At 44.2% G+C, this 13,357-nt stretch overlaps 1 protein-coding gene across 1 annotated transcript; it reads left to right on the forward strand.

The window, feature by feature from the left end:
• Positions 1-4,908: 4,908 nt before the first annotated feature.
• On the forward strand, positions 4,909-13,138 carry LOC124648193 (putative disease resistance protein RGA3). Its single transcript, XM_047187993.1, has 8 exons — positions 4,909-5,208; positions 5,592-6,479; positions 6,564-6,728; positions 10,016-11,071; positions 11,342-12,520; positions 12,603-12,663; positions 12,823-12,879; positions 12,939-13,138. The coding sequence occupies exons 1-8, from the start codon at positions 4,909-4,911 to the stop codon at positions 13,136-13,138; spliced, it is 3,906 nt and encodes a 1,301-aa protein (XP_047043949.1).
• Positions 13,139-13,357: the final 219 nt, after the last annotated feature.

A 13,357-nucleotide genomic window follows, 5' to 3' on the forward strand; every position in this document is an offset into this window, starting at 1 on the left:
ACAGGTGTTGCCGCCTGCAGATGTGGATCGCCTTGGCGGAGGGGTTGCCGGCCCAATCTACGGCAGTAGTCTCTCCCGCGACCGCTGCTACCGCGTCGGCAGGGATGGTGGAGGTCTCGGCTCCGATCCCGGCTTCCACCCCAACCCCGTACTCGTTGCATCAGGCGATGGAACCGTCGACAGTGAGCCCACCAAAGTCGTTGCATCCACGAGGGAGAGGTCACCGACGATCACTAGCGCTGCTCCCAACAACACCACTGCGGTGGTGCACGAGTTCGGTTCGGCGCTGTCGACCACGGCTGCAACCAGGATACCACCTCTGTTGTGGTCATCAGGGTCGTCATCGTCACATGCTTCACCAGCCACGTCCGCTACCCCATTGCTGTTTTACAAACCTGAATAGAGCCACTAGTTCTAAGTCCCCCCTCCTTCCATCCTGTCTGACACCAACGTCTACTATTTGTGCTTAGTGGCAACTTGGGTATAGCTTTTGTTTGTGCTTGGGTCTACCGGATTCTACAGATTCGTTGTAAATATACTGAATTGCGTATGTTTGTTTGTTTTACACACACACTAAACTGGTGCTTGTTCTCCAAGAAACTGCAGTGACCTGGGTGAAATATTTGGTGTTCTGTTAGTTTCACCCTCCTCTTGACTGAACAAATTGTACTGGCAATTTTATGGCTTCAATCCGGGTACCACTGTCTGCCAATGCTGGTAGTTTATTGTTTTCATGATGAATTACTAGTAGAAAAATGGGCTTCCGTCCAAGCCTTTAGTACCGGTTCCCTTACGAACCGGTACTAAAGGGAGCATTAGTACCGATTGCACTGCCCAGGCCGCCGAGAAACATCAATACCGGTTCGTTGAGGGCCTTTTGTACCGGTTCGTGTTACGAACCGGTACGAAAGGGTTTCCGTCCAATTTTGAGGCGAAGGTGGGGCCAGTGCTACACCTTTAGTACCGGTTCATATGAAGAACCGGTACTAAAGGGTCTTAGTCCTGTTTTTTTCCTGCTTTTTTCACGTTGAGGCTTTTAGTCCTGCTTTTTTCCTTTATGTTGCATGTCAAGAGTCTATGTTAAACTTCGTATATCTTATTTGTGGGAGTATATGTACAAAGAAGTATTTCATATATTTTAACATCTCCAGACATGTTGGTCCCATCATGTTATGACAATATATATCTTATGTCTTTTTTCTTCCCGCGCCACTGCGTTCCCGCATATTTTCTTCCCGCGCTTTTCACCGCTTCCCGCCTCCGTCTTCCCGCCATTTTTCACTATATATATGTAGGCTTGGCCTCCATTTTCATATCACATCTAGACTCATATCTGCAAACCTCATCACTCTCTCCCATGGCATCCATCGTATCTCTAACCCCCCGGGAGGCGGAGGCGCTTTGCGCCTCGAACTACCCCTGTCCGTCGGGCTACCGCGTCCCCACCGGCTGGATGCTGAGCGTCGGAGGCGTACCGGTCCCTCCTGTCCCTCTAGGTGTGGCGCGCCAGATAGCCATCACGAACCACTACTACTTCGAGCTCACGCCAGAGCAGCGGAGGAATCCCCAGTGGCATCCCGACTACAGCCCGACTTGGGACGGTTTCTTCATCAATCGGCGTGAGAGTGCGCTTGCCAGGCACGAGGATGATGGCCCGCCTCATTCGAACTTCAACGAGGCCGGCCGTCGGCTGTGGTGGCGCGACCGGACTCTCCAGAGCGTCATGGCCTACTGTGGCCCCCGCCTGCGCTACCCTCAGTTCCAGCCCACGCGTGCTCATCCGCCGAGGTTCGACTACCGCGACCCCGATGCCAGCGACGACGACGTCGGCGACTACGACGACTACAGTGGCGACGTTTATAGGGCTAGGCACGAGTATGACTGAATCACTCCAACATTCGAAAACAAGTTCGGCCGATTGTGACTTAATCTGGCCATGTATCTTAATTTTCAGTTGAGCTATGTACTTTAATTCCAGTTCAATCGTAATAAAATTTTATTCCCGCCCTTTTCCTCCCGCCCGTTTCTTCCTTGCATTTTTCTGATTGAAAAACATATAAAATACTTTGCATTTCGATAAACGGTTTGAAAGATATGAATTTTACAAACTTAAACCATTTTCTGGAATTTAACTCGAAAACAGAAAACAGTCAGAAAAACCTTTGGTACCGGTTCTAGCCCACAATTTTTACCCGAAAACATTTTACCCGGTTAGCCAATTTTTAGATTCTCAAAATTCCAAATGAAAATATGAATGCAGGAATATTTTAGTTTTCACCAGAAATTCAGAATTTAATATTTTTTTTAAATTTAAATTAATAATTCCTTCCTGCATAAAGATTACTATTACTTAACCATAAAAGTTAGTAAATTTTTATATTTACAAATTTTCAAGTTTTAGATTTTGCAAAAACAAATTAAAATTTAAAATATATTTAAAAAGTAAAAAATAATTAAAAATTTATTGTTTATTTATTTATTCAATATTATTTTTACATCTTTACTTTTGTTTATTAAAATAATCATGTGGAATTCAAACAATAAAGAAGTATGATATCGTGACCAACATGTTAATAGGATTGATATGATACTACTATCAATAACATGCGCCCGAAGCACTTGGAAGTGAGATGGGAAGGAACTCGGAAGTTAAGCGTGCTAGTGCTGGAGTAGTGGGAGGATGGGTGACCGAGCGGGAAGTTTAACCACGAGTAAGTAATTTGACTAGAAATAAGTGTAGTTAGAGACTAAACTTGTCAAATAACTAAAATATTAGAAATTCTGAAAAAATAGATAAAAAAAGGGAGTGGAAAATAATTTGAAAAAATAGATAAAAAGAGAGAGTGAAAAAATAGATAAAAAAATTGGATATAAAAAAAATGGCACTGGTACCCTTTGGTACCGGTTCGTGTTACAAACCGGTACCAAAGGTCTCCAGCCCCGCGGGCTCCTCCGTGCCCACGTGGAGGCACCTTTAGTACCGGTTCGTAAGGGGGGGAGGCTTTTGTCCCGAATCTTTTGTACCGGTTACTTAACCGGTACAAAAGGTCGTCTGGAACCGGTATTGAAGCCCATTTTTCTACTAGTGTAAGTGGAGAGAGTTAATTTTCCGTCGGTGATTTTTGTTGACCGTAACACAGAAATCTCGAGTTCAGTTCAACGGCAGCCAGGCTCTCACGATCTGAGTAACAGGTGTTCTCATAATTATTTAAGATGTTTAGGGCATATGGAATTTGTGTGTAAAAAGTCTAACAAACTGGAAGCATCTCAAAAGTACGTAAGCATCATCAGTTTTCGGAAATCATTCTCTGAAACCAATTCTGATAGTGTGGAAGCAACTTACTTTGTAATCCTGAATTCGCCAGCCACAGTGACCGTAGTCCGAACGCCCGCTGCAGGTCCGAAGAACTCAAATGGGGGCGGAGGACTACTCGGGTGCCGGGCAACGGAGGTTCGGTTCAATTCAGGTCCGAATTTACTGCTCGAGTTTGTAACCCGATTTTGTTTGCGTCAATTTCTAGGCTACAGCAGTGAACTGTGGGGGTTCAGTTTAGGCACCGAATTTCGCAAGGAACCTTGAGTCAGGCAGGTCATCCATCACCCTGTATTACGGTTGCAACGAAGCCGTGCAATTCTGTTAATTGCTTGAAAAATGAATTTGTTTTTTTCGATAAAGGATGCTTTATTACTTTAAGAAGCAATTACATCCAGCCTCTGCATAACCAGGATGCACACAGCCGTTTGTTGTCTCAAGAGTCCAAGGTTACAAAAACCAAAAAGGCGAAATACATATCGGAACGATGAAACATATGACGCCTAAGATGTAGGTGGAGCTACTATCCGTAGACTATGCTGCCACCCATGTAGGGAAAAAGTATCCCTCGCCGTATCCTCCAACCGTGTACAGACCTCCGTAAATAGGTCTCGGTTCTCCACACGCTGAAGAGGTAACCACGAACGGAGAATACCTGTGCATCTGTAGATGACCTGCAACAAAGAGCAATTTTTGTCATTAAAGATCTTGTCATTTCTACATAGCCAGAGCGCCCATACCATACAGATTGCTGTTACTTACTTCACAAAATGAATTGCTGTTACTCTTGTGTCCCAGCCTGACACAGATTGCACATACCATACATACTCCTTCCAGATTTCTTACACAAAACATCCAAAGCATACTGCAGGTGTTGATATTGATGCATATGCAACCTGCAATTCTTGATGCAGCTCGTAGTTGGTTTGATCTTTGCAGAAGAGGTCGTGCAGTGCTGCTCCCATGATAGCTCCGCAGTTAAGACTGTTTTATGGGTTGAGAACTTCAGAGTTTCTGCTCAAGTCTTAATTTCATTTATTGGACTACCGATGAGACCATGACTTGAATCATACGATCGACAAGCTACAGGAGATAGTCCTCCTCCTCTGCCTCATGTACATGCTCTGCTATTCGGCCCAGACGTCACACCCCGGATTCTCGGGAAAAATACGGTTGTATGCAGCCTCGAAAAAATATGAAAATGGAAGTTCTACAGTACCTGGCACGGAACATGTACTATTCCTCGAGCATCTTGTTGTCTTTGGCCAAGTAAACTCTTCTCTTCTTATTTGAACTTCCAGTTATAAGGAAAGAACTACGAAATTCTATTCGTGCCTTGGTAGCCCTTTGTCATGCTTTAGATGACTTTGGCATCAGTTCACTGCTCTACTTTAGGTTGCTTCCATCCTGGTAGTACGTACGTAGCTCTCTTCGTACTCCTAGCAAAGATGCCTACAGCTATTCAGTGACAATCACAAAAGGTAAGGAAAGACACATACTTGCATAGAATGCAATTGCAGTCACCCAAACTCCATTCTGCCTCCCACGACCTTCAGCACCCAACCCCACCCAATTCTGCACGACCAGCGGCGGCCATGGCGGAGCTCGGCGGTATGCTTGCCGCTGCCATCCTCAAGGTGGTGGGTGACCAGATCGGTTCAGCGATCGGAGGCCAGATCACCCTGCAGAAGAACTTCGATGAGGACCTGAAGAAGATGAAGATGGCGCTCGAGTCCGTCGATGCCGTCCTTGAGGATGCCGAGAGGCGATCCATCACGGATAAATCAACGCGTCTTTGGCTGAAGCGGCTTAAAGATGTCATGTATGTCATCTCCGACATGATCGATGAGTTTGAGGCCGACACACAGGCCATCACCCAGCCGTCTGCACCGAAGGTACGGTTACCCTTGAAACAATACCATCAGCATATTTATTAATAGAACACTCAGCTCCTTCATGTGGTTTTGGTTTCTAAACTTGCTAGAGCTAATTTACATGTCAAAGGTTCGTAATACAGTGAGCTAATTTATATATCTTCACATGAAACACATTTTAGATATTATTTACATTTTCTAATTTTGTAGGACTTCTACATTCTGAATCTTGATTTCTTACAGTTTTGTACCAACAGCATATTTTGCGTATCTTTATAAAATAAGCAACAATATTTTATCCAATAGATTAAAGAAGAAGTGTCATATTGGCCCGACTGCATTTGCAATACCGTTTTGTACTGCTTGTAATTTCACATTGTACTGAGAAATCAATTGCCTTGCAGTGCTCTTTTAAAAAGTATTTGGCAATTATGATCCCCTGTCTCACAATTGGTCCCAAGATTAAAATGGCCAACAGGATGGAGAAGATGAGGGATGATCTAGAGCTGATAACAGATCAACACAAAATGTTTAAATTAACACAAGGTACTAATGCCAATGAGACGAAGGTTACTGATATAAGGGAAACATCGTCAATCATGGAGACACAAATTGTTGGGAGGACCGATGATAAAGATGAAATATTGGCTTCTTTATTTGAGAGCATGACAGAAGACATCACAATCCTTCCTATATATGGCATTGGAGGCCTTGGCAAGACCACCTTGGCAAAAATGGTTTATAGTAGTTCCCAGTTCAAAGAATACTCTCAGGTGTGGGTTTATGTGTCTCAAACATTTGATTTGAAACATATTGGAAATTCTATAATATCACAGCTATCAGAGGGAGTGAAGGAGAGTGAGTACACTGAAATTCAGATGATACACAAATCCCTTCAAAAGCTTCTTGCTGGTAAGAAGATTCTTATTATTTTAGATGACCTCTGGGAGGACAAGGATTTTCATCTGGAAAGCCTAACCGACATGCTAAAGGTTGGGAAGGACAGTAATGTGGTTGTTATAGTAACCACACGCGATGAAGGCATAGCAAGAAAAATTTCTACCATCCGGCCATGCAAATTAAAAGCTTTGACTGATGACATGTGCTGGTCTATAATAAAGAAAAAAAGTGCATTTGAATCTAGAGGTGGCAAAGAACATGCAGAGAAGACAGGGAAGGCCATCGCAATGAAGTGTGGTGGTGTGGCTTTAGCAGCTAAATCAATTGGACACACGCTGCAATATATAAAGTTCAGTGAATGGGAATCCTTGAGGGATAGCAATATATGGACTGTATCTTCTTTGAAAGATACATCTTCTATACAAGTGATTGCATCTTTGAAATTAAGCTATAGTATTATGCCATCGTATTTGAAGCTATGCTTTGCCTATTGTGCAATATTTCCTAAAGGTCACAAGATAGTTAAAGAGGAGCTTATTTACCAGTGGGTTTCTCTTGGTTTCTCTACTTGGCAACTTGGTGAGAGATGCATTAGTCAGCTTTTGGGACTCTCTTTCCTTGAATATTCAAATTCAGAATCGGTGAGTTTATGCACACCTTACACACTTGAACGGTTTTGTTATTTTGTATGAATTGGTGTAGGCAAACTCAAGTATATAGTGCATAGCCTTGCAAAAAAAAAAATAGTGCATAGGATTTTGGTGCACATTTGTGAAATACACAAACTGTAAGGTATTGACATATATGATAGCATAATACATCATAGTTTTATTGCTTAAACACATATTAAAAAAACTACTTAAAAAGATCGCATGGGCCGATATGCACAAACAAAGACCATGATATTAGTGCACGGACCCTAACACAACCATATAACATTAGATATTTGATTCTATTGCTAGTTAAATAAAACATGAAGTATATTATTGTGGCTATCATGAAAAGGTAATGTCAAGTTTTAGGAAATGTCCACCATGAGGTACGAAGTTTGCATCTACATATGACTTTACATAAAATCTAGGCTTGTGCCTACCACGACTAGCATGATTAATTACTTCATGAAGTTAACCCTTTGGTATTTTTTAATTGCACCCTGTAGAAACTTCAGTTGTGAATATGCTCCAACTTACAATGATTCACTAGTACATATATAGCTATTAGTGGCTTTCGGGGACCCGTCTCGGACAATCCCCATGATTGGCAACCTTCATGCAAGACAGATGTGAGATCATCTCCACCGGTGCGCACTAAATAGGCACCGACAGTGCTCTATTAGGGGTGCCGACAATCGCGCCCTCCATTTGGGGAGGTACCGCCCACACCGGCGCGCCCTATTTTTTTAAGGGGTGACACAAATTCAAACAAACTAAACAAAGACGGCGATTTCCATTAAAATTTAGGTTTATATTACAAATTTGAACGAAAATTGACACAAACTAAATCTATCTAGTCGGAGAAGTTGTCAAAGTCAAAGTCGAATCATCGTCGTCCTCCAGATCGATGACCATGCCGTAGTCCGACACCGACCATGCCTTGCCGAAGCCCTTCATCGCCGCCAAAGGGATGTTGAACGACGTGCGGAGCTCCTGGCTCAGGCCAGGGGTATCCGCAGGATCGTTGGGGTGGCAAAGCTCCATCTACACCCGCCGGTATTCGTCCCCCGCCTCCGGCTCCTCTTTGACCTCCTTCGGTGGCGACGGAAGTTGCTGCTTCTCTGAGCGGCGGAGGAAGAGGCGGCCCCTCAGTGGCGGAGCTTGGCTCTGGCTTGGGCATCCAGAATTCGACGCACCCGTAGCGTTGTGGGGAGCACGTCTCTGTCTTGGGCCGCCAGAACGAGACGCCCCCATAGCGCAGTGACATGCACAACTCTGGCTTGGGCTACCAGAATGGGATGACTCCGGTAGAGCGCCCGTGCCACGAGGAACCCTTTGAACATGGCGCTTGTGGCCACGGAGGGGTGCACGAAGAAGACGAGCGCGTTGTCGCCCCACCAAAGATACGAGGCGCATGGTCGCCCCGCCAAAGATACGAGGCACATGCCGCGGTGTTGGGTGCACATAGCCGTAGTAGGCCAGCAGCAACTCGATGGTGCGCCCGAACCACCACTGGCAGCGCTCCCGGAGGTTGTGGCAGCTGCGGTGTTGGGTGCACGTAGCCGTAGTAGGCCAGCACCAACTTGATGATACGCCCGTACCACCATTGGCGGTGCTCCCGGCGGTTGAGGTGGCTCGGAAGATACGGCCCGACGAAGTAGCCGAGGACCGCCTGCCGTTCGTCCTCGAACAGGGTCGGCCAGAGCTCGATGTCTGCCACGAAGCTCGGGTCGGCGCGCCGCTCGTCGGTGAGCTGGGTGCAGCGCTCCTTGATGGGCGCCTCAAGGCGCCCGTCTTTTGGAACCGGCGACACCGCCAAGCCCCCCATGGTAATCTTCCAGCCACTCGGGAGCCTCGTGTCCAGCAGCACGAGGACACCATTCTCCGTGAGGACAATGGCCTTGTCGAGCGTCACCGGTGGATTGATCTGTGGCGCGCATTAGGGTTTTGGGCGGTGATGGAGGCGAGAAGCAGAGGTGTGAGGGGAGGCGAGCAATACAACTTGCTTAAATGCACGTGGCAGTAGGCGAACGGTCCGGTGCGGCTTTCACTCCTGCGTGGAGAGTCGTGCCATCACGTGGCCGTCGATGCATGCGAGGGATGGGTGTCCTTGCCTGGGTAACCGGAGTGGGCAATAAACATTGTTGACGCCCGCCACTGTCGTTGCCAAGCGGGGCCACCTTGCCAGATCCTACATGGCAATAGGCACCGGCACCCCCACACTGACCCCTACCGTTCGGGGCCGGCGCGAGTGTGGTGGCTATTGTATTTGGCTCCAGAACCCACCGATTTTTTATTGGGGTTGGTGGCGTGAGCTCATTTTGTACCCGACATCCCAATAGGCCTATGAGGGTCACTATTAGGGTTGCCGATGGAGATGCTCTGATGCTTGGAACCCAGATGATTCCAACATAGTAAATAGAACCACCACGGATGGACACTACATAAAGTTAATGTTTTTTTTCAGTCGCTACCATTGTGGTCGCCGCCGTAAAAAGTATGAACTCGTCATTGCCTCATTTGGAGGAGGGCATCTTCCTGTTGAAGAAACCACACATTGATGCCGAGGCTGGCTGCCACCTACCTTGGCAAGGAGGCGGGGCAATGACATAATGAAGGCATAATCGTCCTTCTCGGTGCTAGGTTGTTGTTCCTAGATGCAAGGATGAGTGAAGGCGCTAGAGCGCTGTTTCTTTTGTGTGTGCCTACGTACATACATTTTACCAAACTTTTATGATCAAGTTGGAATACTTATTTTCCAAGATGATTTTTAATTCTTCAATTTGATTAAAATTCTCACATTTCGTGAATTTCGTATTTTTGAAAAATACCATGATTAACTACCTACCACTGCGCAAAACATACAGTCATGTCTTTGAAAAGTACTTTACAATGGTTTGCGTGATAAAAAAATTATGATTTTGTGACATCATTTTTACCAATTTGATTAAAATTCTCTCATTTCATAAATTTCTTAGTTTTGAAAAAAACATGATTAACTGCCACTGCGCAAAACATCGTGTCATATCTTTGAAAACTATTTTACAATGGTTTGAATGTTAAAAAAATTGTATGGTTTTGTGGGTACAAATAGTACAGTTTTAGAGCCCAGAGACCAATAGACTTTGAAAGTAGTGGAGGACCTAAAATAATTTTATTATTTAATAAAGGAGTGAACAGATAAAATATATTAATGTAAGGAAGTTAATTCATAAATAGTCTTAAAAATATCAGCTTAGAAAATCTAACGCCGTGGAATGATTATTTTGTTGCAGAATATCGAGCTATATGATGAAGATATTACATTGGTAACCATGCATGACTTGGTGCACGATTTAGCTAGGACAACCATGGACAATGAAGTTTTTGTCGTTAGCAAAGGCGATAATGCCCAGGGAAGCTGCTATCACTATGCACTACTCGATGATTGTACCAAGCCATTGGTCTCGGAGTTATCCATGATAAGGGCACTCCGTTTTATGAAGTGTGATAAAATCACAGTTCATGATGCTGCATTTTCATCCGCTAATTCCCTGCGTGTCCTGGACTTAAGTGAATGCATCATACACAAGTCGCCAGATTCTATTGGTGTACTGAAGCAGTTGAGGTATCTTAACGCTCCGGGAGTCCAACATACAACGATTCCAGATAGTATCACCAAGCTCTCGAAATTAATTTATCTGGACATTCATGGATCTCCTACAATTGTGAAGCTACCGAAGTCAATTGGAGATACTGACGGTCTGGTGTATCTTAATTTGTCAGGTTGTTCAAGACTTGCAAAACTACCAGAATCATTCAAGAGGCTACAAAAATTAGTGCATTTAGATCTGTCAAATTGCTCTTGTGTTCGAGGTATATCTGTACTCTTGGGGAACCTCACCCAACTCCAGTATTTGAACTTATCTCACTGCCAAAAAATTGGAGAGATGCCGGAAGCTCTAGGCGTCTTATCCAAACTAAAGTATTTGAACTTATCATTCAGCTCATATCTTGAAAGTTGCCAGGAAGCAGAAGTTTTGGGCGCCCTGAACAAACTTGAGTATTTGAACTTATCTTCAAAGCACTGTAGTCTTCTAAAGCTCCCAGAAACTTTGGGCACATTCATTCAACTCAAGTACTTAAGCTTGTCAGGTTGTGAGAGAATGTCAGAATTGCCGAGGTCATTTCCGAGTCTAAAAAATTTGGTGCATCTTGATCTATCATACTGTCATAGGATTTGTTTTCTAGATGAAGCTTTGGTTGGCCTTTCGAATCTGCAACATTTGAATTTACAGGGTACATGTATCAAGTTGCTGCCAGAAGATGTGAACAAACTCCAGTATTTGAATGTATCTAGGCTGAAAATTATGTCTGAAGATACCATGGACAGTTTCATCAACTATATATGCAGTAATCTTTCCAATCTGGAGCATTTGGACTTGTCTGATAATATTCTTATTAAGAGAATACCTAAAAGTATTTGTAACCTGAGACAGCTGCATACATTGAACCTCTCGGAATGCAGATTTCTTCGTTGGATACCAGAAAGTATAGTTACAATCGATAGTTTGAAGTTTCTTGATATAAATGGTTGTTCCAATATCTCCAAAGTTCCTCAGCTTGGTAGCAGTGCAATATCGTTACCGTACTTTAGGGTGCGGCGTGGTGATGGTCAATCTAGTAGTAGCCTCGTCCTGCTACAACACATAGATCCTGTCGTGCTCAAGTTGACTAAACTTGAAAATGTGAAGTCCGTTGAAGAGGTACATCGTATAAATTTGGCTGGGAAGACACAACTTGAGGACTTGACACTGGAGTGGACTCGAGATGCTGAGAGATTTGTGGATCACAAAATTTTGATGGAAAATCTAGTGCCACCAATCACATTGAAGAAGTTGGAGATATGTGGTTACAGCGGTATGAGCTTTCCAGCCTGGCTAGTGGGCCAATTGCCAAACCTAAAGCATCTGGTTTTCAGAGGTATGGCAAACCTGGAAGAGTGGAACACGTCATACTCCAGTTGTGGGGAGCACGTGATTGGACAGTTGGAAATACATGATTGCCCCCTGTTAAGGATGAAACCGCTTCCACCTAAAGCTTGGGACTGGGTGATATCAAACAGTGATAACGTGTTATCATCATGGGAAGAGTGTACTGGACCACACGCCGATGCCACCTCCTCTGTTTCTCCGGTAATAACTACTGAGCTGTCAGTTAAAAACTGCAAGGTACCTATGCATCAGTGGAGGTTGCTTCAGCACTTCCCTGGCCTCACTTCTTTGTCTATTAAAGGCTCAGTTGATCTGACCGGCTCACCAGATGTCATCCAACATCTCTCCTCTCTAGAGACTCTAACGCTACAAGACGAATACTTGGAAGAGCTGCCAAAATGGTTGAACGAGAACAAGGGGCAACTCACAAAGCTAAATCTGATGGATTGCAACAGCATGGCATCACTGCCGCACTGGTTAGGAGAATTAACCTCCCTCAAGAAACTTCGCCTGTGGGGATGTGCTGTCTTGAATTATTTGCCAAAAAGTATACAACAACTCACCAGTCTCCAGACACTAGATATTACTAGGTGCCCTGAATTAAAGTGCTTGGGTGAAAGTGTATGTCTCCTGCCCAGCTCTCTTCGGGAACTTAAAATCTGGAGCTGTAACGGTATCAAGTGTTTGTCTGAGGGCATGGAACAACTCACCAACCTCCAAAAACTGGTTATTTGTAATTGCCCTGACCTAAGACAGTGGTGTGAATTAGAGGAGAACAAGATGAAGCTGGCTCACATAGAAGAAAAGGTATGTGTCCTACCAAAGCTGGCTCTCTGTAGTACTAATCTTATTTTACTATTATGTACTCTTTCTCCTTTTCTTATATTAGAATATATTCTTTCCTGCATTTCTTAGAGAGTTCTTCCCTGCAGAAATGCCTATATGGTCATGTACTTTGCCTTGCAATTTTCCTTTTGTAAAGCTGCATCTCTTTTTGCAAAACATAGCAGTACAAAAAAGACAAATTATATGTATTCGAACGTACATCTACTGATCGTAGCCACTAGCATTGTAAAGATCGACATAGTAACCTGGTGATTCGTTTGCAGTACCGGCGCAGTACATGGGGAACCATCTTTTTGTTGATAATGTAACATTTGCCTTATGTATACATCATATCATTCATATGAATTAGAACTCAAGCTAATAAAAAAATCCATTGTAGGTGTATACATAAGGCTAGAAATATGTGGTTACAATGGTGTGAGCTTTCCAGCCTGGCTAGTAGTGGACAACCTACCAAACCTAGAGCATCTGGAACTCAAAGGTATGGCGAACCTGGAAGAGTGGAACACGTTATACTCCAGTGGTCAGGAGTATGTGCTTAAATATTTGGAGATACGTGATTGCCCCCATTCCACCTAAAGCTACCATTTGGGTGATATCAAACAGTGATAACGTGTTATCATCATGGGAAGAGTGTGCTGGATCACACACCGATGCCAGCCCCTCTTTTTCTCCGGTAACTAATGAGCTGTCAGTTGAAAACTGCAAGGTACCTATGCATCAGTGGAGGCTGCTTCAGTACTTATCTGGCCTCACTTTTTTGTATATTAGAGGTTCAGTTGATCTGACCGGCTCACT

The sequence above is a fragment of the Lolium rigidum genome, chromosome 4, assembly GCF_022539505.1.
Source record: "Lolium rigidum isolate FL_2022 chromosome 4, APGP_CSIRO_Lrig_0.1, whole genome shotgun sequence".
NCBI lineage: Eukaryota > Viridiplantae > Streptophyta > Magnoliopsida > Poales > Poaceae > Lolium > Lolium rigidum.

Coding starts and splice junctions, on each gene's coding strand:
- LOC124648193 (XM_047187993.1), top strand. CDS start 4,909: ATGGCGGAGCTCGGCGGTATGCTTGCCGCTGCCATCCTCAAGGTGGTG. Junction 5,209..5,591: donor CCCAGCCGTCTGCACCGAAG/GTACGGTTACCC, acceptor ATTGCCTTGCAG/TGCTCTTTTAAAAAGTATTT. Junction 11,072..11,341: donor ACAAACTCCAGTATTTGAAT/GTATCTAGGCTG, acceptor AAAGTTCCTCAG/CTTGGTAGCAGTGCAATATC.